Source organism: Aptenodytes forsteri, unplaced genomic scaffold (assembly GCF_000699145.1).
Source record: "Aptenodytes forsteri isolate BGI_AS27 unplaced genomic scaffold, ASM69914v1 Scaffold104, whole genome shotgun sequence".
In the NCBI taxonomy this organism is placed as follows: Eukaryota; Metazoa; Chordata; class Aves; order Sphenisciformes; family Spheniscidae; genus Aptenodytes; species Aptenodytes forsteri.
Genome location: NW_008795943.1, coordinates 38,779 through 55,788, shown reverse-complemented (window position 1 = coordinate 55,788; position 17,010 = coordinate 38,779). Strand labels below are relative to the sequence as shown.

The 17,010-nt window shown below is 39.0% G+C and overlaps 1 protein-coding gene across 1 annotated transcript in view; it reads left to right on the top strand.

The window, feature by feature from the left end:
- SLC44A5 (solute carrier family 44 member 5) overlaps positions 1–16,245 on the top strand; it is a 55,446-nt gene extending 39,201 nt beyond the window's left edge. Inside the window, exons 12-22 of the mRNA XM_009285308.1 lie at positions 807–906; positions 3,614–3,706; positions 4,667–4,754; positions 5,991–6,253; positions 7,340–7,434; positions 7,826–7,929; positions 9,217–9,290; positions 11,148–11,218; positions 12,736–12,824; positions 13,474–13,558; positions 15,617–16,245. Of these exons, the coding sequence (XP_009283583.1) occupies positions 807–906; positions 3,614–3,706; positions 4,667–4,754; positions 5,991–6,253; positions 7,340–7,434; positions 7,826–7,929; positions 9,217–9,290; positions 11,148–11,218; positions 12,736–12,824; positions 13,474–13,558; positions 15,617–15,729 (1,175 nt within the window). The 3' untranslated portion in view covers positions 15,730–16,245. The remainder of the gene's footprint in view (positions 1–806; positions 907–3,613; positions 3,707–4,666; positions 4,755–5,990; positions 6,254–7,339; positions 7,435–7,825; positions 7,930–9,216; positions 9,291–11,147; positions 11,219–12,735; positions 12,825–13,473; positions 13,559–15,616) is intronic.
- The last annotated feature ends 765 nt before the right edge of the window (positions 16,246–17,010 follow it).

The following is a 17,010-nucleotide window of genomic DNA, read 5'->3' as shown; positions in this document are numbered from 1 at the left end:
TACTGCAGAAGTAGGTTTTGAACTGACACAAATATAAATCAGACTGAAGCAGACTCTTTAAACCAGATCTGGGTTATGATTCAAACGCTGCTCATAACTAAGAGAGGACATGTTCTGGAACATGGTGCTCTCAGTTCTTTGACCTCAGAGCAAGTTTGTATGATTCCAGCAGCACAACTGGAAGGTGAAAGTAATTTGTCCAAAACTGTCCTATCTTAGCCTCTTCTTTTTTTTCACTCAAATGAGGTGAAAGGAGGTCATGCCAGGTTAATACACAAACAAACCTATTGATTTAAGTACATCTAAATGTTAGAATAATATATATCAGAAAAATGCACTCGTGAAAATGTTGATTCATCTCCTTTTTATTTATTTTATTGTATCTAAATACTACAAATTAGCAGCATTAGAGTATGAACATGCAAAATGCTTGTTTATGAAAAGTAGAATTTGTTAAGGGTGAACTGTATCTAAGGCCAAATGCTACAGTCACATTTAAGTAAATTATTATCTTTGTCTGAGAATGATATGTTCCACTTTTCTTCTAAAATTATAAATGCTAATGTCAGGGTCCTACACATTCTGACTAACTCTCTGCATGTAAATTTCCTTACGCTGGAACTTAGAAAACTATGAAATAGGATTGAAGATTGGTAGGTGCAGTGAGAGAAAGAGAGAATGCTTTAGCAGAGAATTTTATGGAGTTCATGAACAATAGTGTATAATACAAGGAAAAAAAAACAATTTACAGAGGCAGCATATTGGTTCGATTCTTGATAAATCTAACTTTTTTTGTTTGTTTACAGTGATTATACTTTGTGCTGTTGAGGTCATAATCATACTGATGCTGATCTTCCTAAGGAATCGGATCCGGATTGCTATTGCACTGTTGAAGGAAGGTAGTAGGTATGTTTGTCTGATTTTAATATATTTCGAATTTTATTAAATGATCTCTAGGCTACACTCTTCTTGAGCTTCATCTTGCACTACCAAGGGCAGAAAGTTGGGGGTTAAAGTACAACACTGGATTTGTTGAGCTGAACAGGTAGTATAAGGAATGCCAGTTCTCTGTTAATGAGGCTGTGCTTATAAGAGCTTCCTCTTTTGCAGTAAGACATTTCTTATCTCTCAGCTCCCTGCCTTAAGAGTACATATACTGTTAGTGGTAACGACGTATCCTCAGTGCAAGAAGGTGTATCAGCAGAAATGCTAAGTGTGGTACACTGTTAATAGGAGCCTGGGACCTATATCTGCCAACTTTGCTCTGTCATTGGATTGTCTCTGGAGTGACATACTAGTGGTAGAGGATTGGTGTTGTTTTGGCTGGGGCTTTCATTTAGGAAAGACTGGATTCTTCTGGCTCCAATCAAACTTTGTGTGGACATGCATAAATCTGCAGAGAGAAAAGGAGACTTCCATGACCAGATGTTGTCATATGGTGCAGTCCAAGACACTTCTTTTCAGCTCTGAGTACAGAAGAAAGCAGAGCAGGATATGAGAGTTGAAGGCCTAGGAGACCTCTTTGTTTTGTGTTTCCTGAAATCTGCATAGACTTTGTTCACAGTGGTTCCTGTTTTACACAGTGCCAACACTTAGTTCTTTTTTTTTTAAAATGGGAATGTAACAAAGGAGAAACGGACTTAAAACGTCAGGCCATTGGATTTCATTGCAAATAGGCTAAGGTCTCATAGGCCTTGGAAGTAGACCTCTGTTGTTAGAGCACATAGAGTTTGCTCTGCATTTATGTACACTTGCTTGTAGTTTTCTGCCACCTCCGTTGACATTGTGGTTCTCAGGAATCAGGATTTGGGATTTTTGTAATGGGATTAAGAAATACTGAAGTTCTGTATTCAGCCAGGTACCTGTTTCCTGTCTTATGCTACTGTGCAATTAGAGCATAGCAATTAATTTTGGCAGCACTAAATTATACTCTAATTCCTGTTCATTAAAATCCAGGAGCACTTTTAGCACTCTGCAACACTTTTGTTCACAACCTTGACAGGTAGAAAGATTTCAGAAAGTTCATAAACTTCCTGCTGAGAAGTAATAACATTCTGTAGTTTTTCAGCAGCATGGAAAGGTCACTTGAGGGTGATGTTTTTACTCTCATGCATAATGCGTGAGGTGAAACACTGTATGTAATTACTGTAAACCTAACAGACCATGCTCTGTATTCAGGAAGATCAAAAATACGCTGCTAATGACTGGAAATCAAATTACATTTTTCAATACCTTTTAACTACACTTTCAAAAATATTACAATTATAATACTAATAATTGACTTGAAATCCATAGTTAGAAACAATTAACAGTTGTTACTCTGTTGGAGTAACTGTCCGTGGTCTTAGTGGTAACTAAGAGGCCTGCTATTAACTGCTGAACACTGCTAATATGTAATGATTATTTCTCAGACAGCATAAGGCTGTGTGGCTCTTAATGGACTTTTACATCTCCAGACTCAGACAGAAATTGATGTGTTGCTCTTAACCTCTTGATTGCCCATGACAGTTCTCTTGCATTCCCCCCAGCATTTACTAGTTTAGCAGCAGGAACTGAGTAAATTTGTCTCCTTTTACATTCTGGAAACTGCCTCCTATAAAACAAATAGCATCGGAAGTGCCACAAGTCATAGGAGAAATACTATAGGAAATAATAAGAGACAAAAAGGCTTGTGATAAACTTACAGGGTCACTGGAAAGAAAATTCAGAGTAATGGGAAGAGGTAGAGAACAACCTGTAAGCTTCAGTGAACAAAACACATGCTCTCTGAAATCACATCCAGTGAGATACCCAGCTGGAGGTGTTTGCCTCTGAGATAGCTGCAGCCAGTTTACCCAGAGGGGCTGTATCAACTCACTCTTTTCCAGAGGAGTCGTCCCTGGCAGAGTAGGAACTGGCATGCTCAAGTTCCTGCTCACTAGTCGCATTCTAGCCACAAGAAGTATTAGTAGAATGTCAGCCTCTAAAACATCAGCCTTGATGTTAAAAGGAGCTCTCTAAGCTGTCAACAGCAAAAGGCAAGCACCACTCATTTATGGCACATGCAAGGAAAGTCACATAGTCACAGGAAGGTGTTAGCATGTCCCAGCAATACAAAGACAAGTTGAATGTCCCTGCCCCAAAATAGTTAGTACTTAAGGCAGGAAAGGGGCTGGGAACAGAGTCCTCAAATACAAAGTAGCAAGAGGCAATTTCAGGTGTGTAGGAGCTGAAGGAAGGGCATAGGAACTGAGCAGAGTGGGATGAGGAAATAAAGGGTAATGTCTGCAGCAGTCAGCAGAGAGATGTGATTGAAATGGGTTTGTGACCTGGAAAGAGCTGGATCTGTGAAGCAGTAATGGAGAAGGACGAAGTAGAAGACAGGCTTGAACGTAGCAAATTGATAAAGTTGGCTGTAGTGCTGCCAATAAAAGTGGAGCGGTAGAAATGACAAAGTGAAGATGTGAAGACATTTGAAGAAAGAACCTGCAGTATTCTGAGATCCCAGCACTAGATTATGCTACAACTATCAACAAGTAGCTCAAAGTAAAAAGGATGATGCTAGAAGAGGACTGATAAAAAGCTTGTTTCTTAAATTGTTGTGGCTTACTAATATGTTTTCTTTCTTTCGTAGGGCTATTGGCTATATAATGTCTACATTGTTCTACCCAATCGTCACCTTCATACTCATTGCAATTTGTATTTCCTACTGGGCTGTGACAGCTGTGTATCCTTCTGTCTGTGTACCTCTCTGGAGGAACAGTCGTCTGGTCTGCAAGACCAGATAATTCTCTGCTTTCGCCTTAACCAAACAAGCATTAAGAGGGTTATTTGGTCACTTAGCATTTGCTGCACTGATGCACTCTTCCTCACTGCACTTTACATGTGATGTACAAATCGGACAATGAATTTAATTTCATTAAAAATAACTGGACTAAAATTCATGCCAAGGCAGGGGGATCATACAAGGCCTTGTGTACTACATAAGGTTGACTTCAAGGGGTAAAAAAGGGCCCTCAGCAAAGAGTGAATATGGTCTTTAATGTGCTGCATGCTCTGTAGGCCTGATGTTAATGGTCTTTTAGTTAGCTGGGGGTGGGGTGGGCTCCAGGTGTGTTTTGTTCAGAAAAGTATAGGAAAGGAGTGAGAGAATACAGAGTGCATACAGTGCACTGAGTCCTCTCTAAATTACATAACAGCAACCACTGTCTGTCTGTTCCCGGAACAGCAAGGGTTTGCAAGGTATCAGAAAGGGGAAAGTTGCTTTTTGAAAACAAATTGTTCTTTCACATGCAAAGAGGGTCAGTTGTTGCTGTTCAGGACAATGTTAATTTATCCTTATGCTCTGTGTCTACTTCCACCAAAATACGAACTGTCAAAGAACTACTGCATAATCTGCCTTGTCAAAAGTAGATGTGCAGGAGAGACTGAGTCAACTTTCAAGGTTATTCCCCTTGCCCACTCTGGTCAGGGGTTATTACAGCTCTGGGATGGAGTTTGCCTTAGTTCTCTAAGTAATGAGAGTATTCAGTCTTGTCTATCAACCCTTCGTATACATTGCTGCATAGCAAGAGCAGTTTTTCTGTTATCTGTACAAGTTCTTTAGAGCTAGTGGTTACCCACTGCAGAATCTTAAGTTGCTCAAAGTCTACAATTCTGTGATTCCTCCTTAAAATATTTCATTCAGTTTTCTGGCTACATCAGGAGAACCTGTGTATAAAGTAATGGCTAATCAAACACTGTGCAAATATGCAAACCTGACTTGTGACCCAGAGGTAAGTGTAACAAATACTTACCTATAGTGAGAGCTATACTAACTGCATTTCTTAATCACTATTAAATGCAATGCTCGTAGAAAATATGTATATTCTAAGTAATGTTTCCTCATGTTAAATGTGAAAATAGTACTTAGTGTTCAGATAACGCTTCTTTGTTCAAAGCAATTTACAGACATAAACTAATTTTTCTGCTAAGCTGTCCTGTGAGGCAGGTAAATATTAACTGTTCTAATTTACAGGGTGAGAAAGGAAGACACAGAAATACAGGTTTATTTGGAAAGGTGTTCTTGAATTCATGAGGATTCTATTTCATGGTCCTCAAAAGGCAATGTAAGACTTTGAAAGCTGTGCCTCAAACTTGCCCAAGGACTAGCCATGTTTTGAAGCAGAGGCTTAGCTAAATATTGGGGTTCTTATGGCACAGCAATGACCTTTATGAAGCTCCAAACATATTTGTCTTTTTTTGTTTGTTTTGTCTTCAGTCAAATGTTTTGACTTGACTGTGGGGTTGAATTTAAGTATTTTTTGAAAACTAGAAATATTTATCAAATGTTATAGCAGGGTTATTTTCAGGTGTTTAAATTTCAATGTACTGCTGTGGTTATGTATATCCCAAACAATTCCCCACCCTGCTGATGTCTGAACACTAAAAAGAAAGGGATGAGAAATTGACTGGTTTTATTTCATGCCCAAACTGAGCAAATACATGAAATGAACAATAGAAATAGGGAAAAGTAATTAAATGTAAAGACTGCTCCTGTTTTAATACTCTAAGATAGGTAAGGGAAATTGTGACCACATCCACAGCTTGTATAAAATGGCATGGCTCAGCTGATTTCAGTTCAACTGTGGTGATTTACCCAAACTGAGATTTGGCCTCTGGTTTTCAAATATTTTTTTTTTTTTTAATGTGAGCAGGTTTTCTTTAATGAAACTGAAGTGTTTATGTATCTTAAAAGTAGATTTCTGAAATTCAGATTCCATTTATGTAGGTTTCAGGCATGTGGTAAACAGCCCTGTTTGCTGACTGCATAAAGTTAAGCACCTGCATAAGACATTAATACAAATCCTTAAATATGTAAATATGTTACATAGTATTGGAGTGCGGTGTTGAATGAGCTAATGAAACATGAAACAGAATTATGTTATTTGTATTAAGCTGCTAAACTTCAGAGACTGTGTACACAGAATTTATTGCTTACCATTGTGTTGTTTATTTTTCCTTCTATACAGACTTTTAACACAACCAATGTGACTAAATTGTGTCCGGGTGCTCAGTGTACTTTTGCTTTTTATGGAGGAGAAAGCCTGTATCATAAGTACATCTTCATCTTCCAGTTAGCCAATGCCTTTGTCTTTCTCTGGCTGGTGAACTTTGCAATTGCACTGGGTCAGTGTACCCTTGCTGGTGCCTTTGCCTCTTATTACTGGGCCTCTCGAAAACCAGCTGATATTCCACTGTGGCCACTCTTCTCTTCATTTGGACGAGCAATACGGTAAGACTGTGGAGCTGGATGTGAGCCTTGTCATGTATCCAACAAGTGCTCTTTTTACATCTAGGGAAGCCAGACTTAGAATATCGAATGGAAATGATTAGTCAGCATTGTGGTTTAATCCCAGTAGTCAGCCAAGCCCCGCGCAGCTGCTCGCTCACTCCCCCACAGTGGGATGGGGGAGAGAATTGGAAGGGTGAAAGCGCGAAAATGCGTGGGCTGAGATAAAGACAGTTTAATAGGTAAAGCAAAGCTGTGTGCACAAGCAAAGTAAACCAAGGAATTCATTCACTACTTCCCATCAGCAGGCAGGTGTTCAGCCACCTCCAGGACAGCAGGGCTTCATCATGTGTAGCGGTGACTTGGGAAGACAAACTCCATAGCTCCAAACGTCCCCCTCTTCTTCCTCCTTCCCCCCAGCTGTTGTTGCTGAGCACGACACGATATGGTATGGAATATCCCTTTGGTCAGTTGGGGTCAGCTGTCCCAGCTGTGTACCCTCCCAACTTCTTGTGCACCCCCAGCCTGCTTGCTGGCAGGGCAGGGTGAGGAGCAGAAAAGGCCTTGACGCTGCCCAGCAATAGCTAAAACATCAGTGTGTTATCAATGCTGTTTTCAGCACAAATCCAAAACATAGCACCGTACAAGCTACTATGAAGAAAACTAACTCTATTCCATCCAAAACCAGTACAATCAGGAAAATGTAGTTGTTAGGGGGAGACTGAATCCTGTAGCCCAATAGCAGCAAGGCTGCTGCAGCTCCACGCCGCCAGGTCCAACCAATGACAAGGCTGAGCAGGTACTCCCAGTAGGCACACATGTATACAACACTTATATACACAGCTGGCCACACAGATTGACAGACAGACAGACACAGCACTCACACAAACACCAACAGCACCGATGGCTTCATCCTGTTCCTCTCTCTGGTGGATCAGAATGAAGGTCCATTAGTATATGTAATTCCCACTAATGGACCTTCCTCCAGTTAGAATTTTATTTATATAAATATACACACACATATGCACATACGTATATAATTGTGCATATACACATATGTGCAATATAACAGTCATTTATTTTGTTTAGATACCATACAGGTTCGTTGGCATTTGGAGCCTTAATTCTTGCAATTGTCCAGCTTATTAGAGTAATACTGGAGTACTTGGATCACAAACTGAAAGGTGAGATTTATGAATCTGCTCTATGTTATTAAGACCTCCTTTGGTAAATTACTTCCTTATTTTCCCAAGATGTTTCTTCAGCAATGAAAAGAGATTAATTCCACATTATTTTTAGCCACTGTAGTTCCCTTTGAAGCCAGTGAATTTGTGCTGATTTACTCAAATTGAGTCTATATCCTTGGGAACTTAATGCAAAGTTCATGTGGGATGTGGATCTGATCTAATTGAAAGCTAGTCGGCTAAATTTCATTGAGAAAGAGAGTCCATACCTAGAAGAAAATAAATAATGTTTCTGCTTTTGTGACAATTTAAGATTTTCTTCTGAATAGCTTTCTAGGTTCTGAAGACTGTTCGTGAGTTCTATGTATGATGTACTCCCTCCTTTTTTCAGGTACACAGAACTCCTTCACTAGATTTCTACTCTGCTGCCTCAAATGCTGTTTCTGGTGTTTGGAAAAATTCTTAAAGTTTATAAACAGAAATGCCTACATCATGGTATGTGCTGTCTCTGCATGTGGTCTCCCCTATCTGGGACACTAAAATACCATAGCCACTACTAGTTGGTCAACAGCCAGCAGTACTAGAATCTGCTGAATAAATAATGGGATTTATGGGAGTTTTCAGGAAATGCATGTGGTCCTACCATGAAAAAGTAAGATCTTTTTTTTTTCTTCTTCTAAACTCAGCCTCTTTTCATGCCTGTCCTTGTCCATTCCCCTCACCCCCCAAAGTGAGTGGGAAGGAATGGCATAACTGGTTAACTCCCCCTCTGATTCAGCAATTGAAGTCCTGATTTCAACAGGAATATTAGCTTGTTTCAGACTGCATGTTGATGACGCTTCTGTTTGGAGGTAGTGTTTGAATAAGGAGGTCAGAAGGCATGTGGTATCTGTATTTCCTCCTGGAAGTTAAAAGCACAAATTCTACTAGCAGCAGCAGTGATATTACTCTAAAATAACCCTCCTTATCTTCCAGAAGAGAAATTCCAGATTTTCACCTAAATAAACATACACAGATTTCAGCCTTGGATGTTCTGACTTGAAGCAATTTCAGTGATTGAATGGTACAGTCATGGACCTGTTATCCCAAAGGAGGTGGCTGTGATGGGTCCATTATAACCCATGTTCATGCAATTGATATTTCAAATTAATGGCATCTTGAAGAGGAAGTATTCTTTTTGACTGTCTTGTTTACAGTTGGTAAACTGACTGCACTAAGAGCTGTTCTAGTATATCTTACCCTTGTGGACACTATTCCAGGAAGAAGAAATGGTTTTGTTCCTGAAAACTTTAGCTGCTTTACTTTATGCTGATGTAAATCCACTGACTTTGATACTGGTATTGCTGATTTCTTCTTAAGTGAGAGCAGCATCAGGTCCAAGGAGATATCTACAGGCGTCAACTCATTTCTGCTCTATGAGTGCCTGTTCCTTTCCACTGACTATAAATCTAGTGTAGGTAACTAGCAAAGTGAGAAGAATCCCTCAGCAAGTACCTTATTTGCTCTACTTGGCAAACTAAGAACTGAGTCTGCTGCCTGCAAGATCACAAGGGGTGGCATGCTCATCACCAGGTGATTTGAAGGGGAAAGATGGATAATATTCTGTCCCAACCTGGTGGGAAGCATTGAGGAGTAGCAGATGACTGGGGGAAGTGCTTTATGTTCATCTGAGTTTCAAGGCCACATATTACAGAGAACTACGCATTACACGCAGTAAGATTCTGGCATACAAGGAGGTATCCTAATTATTTAAAATACTTAACAGCTACTATTATTTTGCAGATTGCCATATATGGTAAAAACTTCTGCACCTCGGCAAAGGAAGCATTCTTTTTGCTCATGCGGAATGTGGTGAGGTAAGGGGCCATCTCCCAGTCCTTGGAAATGTCAGGATTTCCTGCTATTGCACTCTGAAGACACGTCTTTCCTCTCCCACATCTCCTCCAAATATTATTGTAAACAGCTTCTGTCCTCAGACATGGCCCTCACTTCTAACACTCTGTGTGTAACAGCAGGCTGTCCAGTACAGTAACCTATGCAAAGTTGATATAATCTAATAGTTTTGTTGCTCTTTTAAATTCATAAGCACCCAGTAGATTGTAACAGTGCCTCCAAGGAACCAATGGAGCCCCTGAGAGGAGATCTAGGGATATACAGGAATGGGGTGCTCATCATCTGCTGTATGTGTGTTTCTTGAGCTTTGGTCTACTCATCGTTTGTGAAAAGGAAAGCAGAAAGACCTAAGTCTTCAGATTATCCAGAAAGCTTATGGGGTGTCAGAGACTGGCAGTAAAGAAGAGAGAGTACTTTGCTTTCAAAACCAGTATCTTTAACACAACCAGATGTCCCCTGGTGCTGGGAACTCCCCTGGCCCTTTTCCCCACTACCAAGACTCCTGCCAAACTCCCTGTTCTCATCAGTACTTTTCTTCATTTCTCATGGCTCTTCCTGTACTACTGTGAGATAAAAAAATAATGGGAGAATAACTTAGGAGCAGGCCATGTTGATGCAATAGCAGACAATCTTATTACCAAGCAAGAGACACAGTAAAACTGGTTAGGTGGTTTAAATTATTAAGCAAAGGACTGGGAGGAGGAGAGGAATGGAGGGGGAGGCTGAAAGACAGGAAAATGGAAACAATGCTTAAGAAAGAAGAGGAAAGGATTGGAGGTGGGAGAATGAAGTGCATTAATTCTGTTACCCTGTGTTAATATCAGTACGGTGGTGTCCACACCATGTAGTGCCTGTGCAATAGGAAAGAGAAGCTGCCTTCGTTTCCTTTCAGAACATCACCTCACTGTCCTTTGTGCTTTTGCTCTTAATCAGTAAGAGCAATAGCTAAAAGCCAGACATATAATTTTACTGTTTCAAACAGAGATTTTTTTGACCTTGTGTATTTTGCTAATTCTGAATTATGACAGGTTAATGATGATTTGTTCTCTTTAATATTTCTTATCGTTTATCTTTCATGGTAGTCAGTGCTGTATATTACCATATCCATAGCCTTCAGCGCTGTCAAGAGGCTGATGATATAAAGTTCATTTTCCATCCCATTATTTACCTGCAGTTTCTGATAAGAGAGACTGGCAGGATTTTGAGCAGAAACTCCCTGCTGTTGCTTTGAATGAGGGCTGCAGATTTACTGTCAATTTTTCTGTCTACCTTCATTCATTCATCTGTGATTGATTGTCTCCCTGCTTTGAGGCCTCCTGCCTTCAGTGTTGTACCATGATATCTTAAAATAGTAGATTTGGCATGTTATGGGGACATGAAATGTGGCCAGATAGGACCAAGTGAAAAGACGACCTACCAGCAATCTACACAAACATTGCTTTTTGTTTTGGTGTGTACTTTGCCTCTTCTGGGCTGGCTTATCTGTGACACTAGTAGAAAGCCTGAAATAAAAATATTTTGATGTTTTGTTTTGGTTTTTTTAACCAGCAAGAGCAATAAACAGTCTTCAAGTGCTGTAGCAGTATTGCCACATTAAGGCCTAAGTCAACGAGAGGCTCAGTGCTTTTTTGCCTCATGGGATTAGGCTGTAACAAAGCCCATCTCAGAGTTGTGCTTCTGCATTGTTGTATTGTCAGCCTGTGAAACCAGCAGAAGACAGCTTCTTGGTTGTGTTTTGTCAATTATCCATAGTTTTAAGGAGAAAGAATACAAATGTCTGGTTTGTGATGGTTATGTATCATTTGTCCTTTGCTGAACAGAGTTGCAGTTCTGGACAAAGTTACAGACTTTCTTTTATTCCTGGGGAAAATTCTTGTTGCCGGTGGTGTAGGTAAGCTAATCGATTTTTTCCAAACGGTATGTTCTATTTTCTGGTACCTACAAGTATGCCTGCCATATTCGTATATGCATAGTTAACAACTGGAGGTTCTTATTCATCTGATTATTTGGGAAGCTGTTCCTGTGTTTCCAGGATTTGCAAGATTGAACTAAAATATATTTTTCTTTTTTTCCCCTTTACCCACTGTTTTGTTGACAACATCTTTTCCATAATTGCTTTTACTGCTCTTGCATGTGTGGCTGGCGCAAGGACTTCTGTGGCCAAAGCATCATAGCTGGATCAAACCAAATTCACATCCAATAAGTCAGCCACAATCAGTTCTCCTTTCGTAAGAACTGAATAAGATTGCAAATGAGATTCACCTGGTAGTAGACAGCATGCATACAAGAGGAGGTGGTGCAGGTCTGCAGGAGATGGGCCTGAAGCTCTGCTGTATTCAAGCCCATTATAGCTATAAGCTATAGTAAAAGAAATAGAATATTTCTAACATCCTTATAGGGTTTTCTTAGTTATCAGTAAATATCAAAATATATTATTTATGTTTTTCTGTGACAGAAAAGTGATTTTTTTTTTTAAATGAAGCACTTTCAGAAATTCAAGTTGGCAATATTCCCTTATGGTTTTTCTAAATTGTCACAGCAGTTTCAAAACATTATTTTACAAATAACAATATTTTGTATTCTGTATACTTTAAAAGATTAGTAATGAATTATATTTTAATCAAAAGTTGAAAAAGTACCAAGAGTTTTTCTAAATTGTCACAGCAGTTTCAAAACATTATTTTACAAATAACAATATTTTGTATTCTGTATACTTTAAAAGATTAGTAATGAATTATATTTTAATCAAAAGTTGAAAGTTAGTACCAAGAACAGATCTGAAATATTTTGTCATTACTGTAGAATGACTTTCAAACTGGGGTGGCAAATTTGATTTGAAACATATTCTCTGAAATGTAAGCCATGAAATACTGAAATTAATTCATGTCTCTGTCCTCTTTGAGAATAAATTCTTTGGGCAATTTCTGTTGTGGATGCATTGGTCTGTTCTAAACTTATTGTCGTGCTTATCACTAGCACCGTCATTTCTCCTTTTAATCTGAAATACTTAAGTATTTCTTCAAGCAATAAAATCTAAAGCAGCAGAATTTTGCTCACTCTTTTTTTATTTTAGAAAAGATCCACCCAAAGGTCTTTGTTATCCCATGTCATTGCCTTGTTTATCATTATTTATTAATTTTGCTATTAAATACAGTAGAATGATGAAACAACAATTCATTAAAGTCTTTCTGGGCCCATGAATATCTTTATGGTAATTGATTCATTTACATATCTCTTCTGTCAGAATACAGATCCAGCAGATAATTAGTATTGAGGAATTTATTGTTTACAAACTCTTACTTAAACCAGCCTTGGATCTGTTGTCTGTTTGTTTTGTCTCATCCATTCTTTAGGTGTTAGGAAATCAGAGTTAGCATAGGAATCACTAATCTTCTGTGCTTCTTGCAGGTGTTCTTGCGTTCTTTTTCTTCACACAGAGAATACCAGTCTTTGCACAGGAAGCACCAACGTTAAATTACTACTGGGTACCATTGTTGGTAAGGCAACCATCTAATCTCCTGACCACTGAGGGCAGTTTGAGGTGCTCAGACTACTCAGGGCATGGTCTGGTAACAGCTCCTGTTGTCATCCTCTCAGTGGCATACTATCCACTGACGTGAGGACTGATCTGCCACACTCTAGTTGTCTGGATCCGTCAGGCAGAAGTGGCACTGCAGTGACCCTGCACCTTCAGAAAAATTAGGTTTCACATGTGCTTTGCTCAGGCTTCCCAGACAGCAAAGGCTGGTGGTGAGGCACCGATGACAGTGTGGCTTCTAATGGAAGGGATTTGTGATGCATCTCTTTCTCCTTTTGTAGCCCCCGTAGACTCTGGAGCATCTCCAGGATGAGTGGTTCTTTAGGATAGTCTTGAAGGAGTTCAGAATATTCTTGGCATATATTCTCTTTGGGGGTTGAAATGGCTCCAATTTGGCAGTTGGAAAACTAGCGGCTACTGCATGTTAGGATACAGTGTCTTGAACCTGTGATCCCTTTCCACAGCAGTAGTAACCTTTGGCAGAATTACAGGGCTGCCATTAAATCCTTCCAAATTTGCTCAGCAGACTAGGCTTCTAACTTGTGTGAACACTGCCACATCAGTGCCAAACTAAATTTGGGGTTTTAACTGTGGTTTGTTTTTTGTAGACGGTCATTATTGGCTCCTACCTAGTTGCACACGGGTTCTTCAGCGTCTATGCAATGTGTGTCGACACGCTTTTCCTCTGCTTTTGTAAGTACTACGTTTTCTTTCACTAATACCTACAAGTCATGGGAAGAGGAGTAGAAAACCACCTTATCCGTTCCTTACAGAATTGTGGTGACATGCTAGCAGACTGTGTGAAAAACGAACTGCTGCTGCTTTTCAGACTGGCTCCTTGATGCATTCTTCAGTGCAGAAGTGTTTTAGTATTCAAAGTTAGTTTAGTTTATGTAACGGAAGGTAGCTATATGGCTTATGGGGATATCTGGCTTTTGTTTTTCAGATGTTCCTTAACTTTCATTAACAGTTTGCTACTGGGTGCTTTGTAAAGAGCCCTGTACAGCAATGATTCACTCAAACCTCTTGTTAATAACAAAGTTATTCTTTGGTATATAGGTGGTCCTTTGTTTTCAGCTTAATAGCCCTGAACAAAGTATTATGCTGAATATCCTTCAAATTTGAGTGAAATACCTTTTTAAAAACTATCTGTCCCTTGGACTCCCCAATGGCAAGCAATCATGGGCACTCTTAAAGGGACTGCTGTTCAATGTGTCCAGTCAGAGAATACTGAAATCACAAAAGAAATCTGTTGGTCTCAAATTAGGACATGATTATAAGAAGAGGATGTACTTATTACAAAATACATTCCATTCGCTAGATTTACTGAATTAAAGAAATAAAGATACAATTTTTCTATAATGAAAGTCATTCTGGTAGGTCCAAGTAGAAGTTACATGGCAGTGACTGTTCTTGCCGTTGGTGAATTATTTGATAATATTAAGGGAATACTGAAATAGTCATAGGCTTGATCTATCATATGCACAGTGGATCACTGAGGCAAGATAAACATGGTAATACTGATTCTCCTCTTACAATAGCATAAATTCTTTCTTTTCTTTAAACACTCACCTTCTTAACCCTGCTTCCCTAGGAACTAAGGTTAGCAGTGATTCTGGAAATACTGGGCTGCCAAAGAATCACAGGAACAAAGTCAGTCAGAAAAATGAAAATTGATGTCTAGTTGAGAGCTACCTCCTATTTATCTCGAGTTATGGACTTTGGTTCTAAACAAACATGATCACAGGCAGACATAGCACTAATAACACTCCAAGAGATAAGCAAAACCATAAAATAAATACATAAATAAATGATTACTGTTATTTAGAATGACATGGAAATTGATCAAACTAATACAATTTAGAAAGTTTTTTGGTGCACTAAAAAAATTAACAGATTTTCTTTTTAATTTATTCCAAAGACACATGGTATATACTGCCATGGAGGTATATGAAGATTTGCTTCCTCTAACCAATTTGGCCATTCCTTACAACTAGTGCTCTCTTTTTGGCTTTGCAGATACAGCTGTCTGCCTCTGCAGGGTTGCAGTTGCAATGACTGTGCTTCACTGCACACTCCCTCCAGATTGCCCATCAGTGTGAAATTGTTTCACTGGTCTGTGACTACTGCATGGCATAAACACGGGGCTGAACCCAGACCAGTGATTTAGTCATGACCTTCTGTAGGAAAAAAAGTAACACGTCTGCCTCATTATTTTAAATTCATATTCTGCTTTGCTTCCCATGCTTCCATTCAGTAATGGACAGTAGGAGATGATATAGCATATTGTGCACTTGTGGCATCAGGTTTTCAAAAGACCTTTATCTTAGGCAGTGAAAAAGGGTCCAGTTTTAAAAAGTGCTTAAATCCACAGCTCTCTTTGGGACGAATTTTCTAGCAAGAAGTAGCCAAAATGCCAGGCTTCGGTGGAGGCATGAGTATTTCTGAAAATTTCCACCTATACTGCCAAACCAAAGAACTGGAGAATAAAAAGGATATATTGTTGTCATTTGAAAATGGCTAGATGTTTGTCTCTGCTTTGTGTAAAACCTCTTCTGGTTTGAGGAAATAGAAATTTTATAGTGTCCTTCATCAACTTAACAACACAGCTAAATTGCCTTGATTGAGATTTTTTTTTTAATGTTGGGTCTTCTGCTCTCTCCTTTCTTCAATTCTCTCCCTGTGTGTGTGTGTGTGTGTGTGGTTGTACTGCTGTTTGCTCTTTTGGCTGCTTTTGCTGTGTAAATTCAGGTGAAGACCTGGAAAGAAATGATGGATCTACAGCAAAACCCTACTTCATGTCAGCTAGCCTTCACCGAATTCTAGGGAAGAAGGAACTAAGCCCTAAGAAGGCAGTGGGATAACATACACTAAACCTCAACATCAAAACAGTGTCACTTTTAAGCAAAACGTGTATAAAGTAGGCAAAAGTAAAAACTGTAAATTATGCTTCTGGTTAATGGGTGATTCTTTTTTCCTTTTGCTTATATCTAAAAAAATGAGCAACATTGGTAACATTTAACAAGTTTAAATGCTTAAAATAACAGCTGTGAAAACAAGGCCACGTTTTAGTTTATAGAGTGCCTATGAAAAGGAAAATGTAAATTTGAAGCTTTTTTAAGTCTATAATGATGTTTTAATAATTTTTTGTAACACAAGTTGCTGCCTTAGATGACAGCAGTTTTGATAATGTTTCTTTTTATAAGTGTATATTTGTAAAAGAAATTCAGGCAATTTTTTGAAAGCACTACCATATAACCTAATTAGCCATAAAAAGATAGTTCAAGACTCTCTAGTTAACCAGGAGATGGTACTAAATTTGTAAATATGGTGCTATGATTGTATTTTTTTGTAAAAGCTGGTTCACAGCTATTTAAACTGTGATTATACATGCATTAATGATTCCCTACACTGAAAAATGTAGTGATATTTTAATCACATCCACAACTGCGTCTTTTAAGAAATGATGGTACCCTGCAGGTCCCAAAGAAGGTAGTCAGAGAATACTATAGTTGATACTGCTTAAAGTGAAATTTTCTGTGAGTTGTGCTTAAAAGATGGTATAACTGAGGGAAGGTCCCACTGCACTGGAAGTGACTTGTGGTTCACACAAATGAGGTTTCATCTGGTACAAGATGGTGAATGTATCATTTTTAGCTGATGTCTGAGAGAGATGCACTTGTGTTAATATCCCTCTATCTCTAACGAGTCTCTGATTGTATTCTACATTATGAGGAAGTTGAGCTTCACTGAAAGGAAAACCAAATGCAGTCTTTTTTTCCTTGGAAGAAAGTCCTGGCCCATATATGTGCACAAGGAATTCCATTGCCTCTGCCTAGCTCAGAAGGGCTTCTTAACGAGACATTGTAATGACTGTACGGCTGCCGAGAGCCAGGTGTGCTCTTTCTGCAGGTCTCCAGGCTCTCAGTGGCTCACACAGTAAGGTATTAAGACATTGAACTCGGCTCTTCTCATGATACAGGATGAATTATTTAGCTACCGAAAGATGCTCCAAAAGATTTAGTTTGCTTTTTGATTATTAAATTTGTCTGGTCATTAGTACAAAACCTATTGGTAAAAAGCACATTAACATTCTGTTCAGTTCTATGACCCTCCCGTTAGTAGAACTGTCACTGATGTTAGTA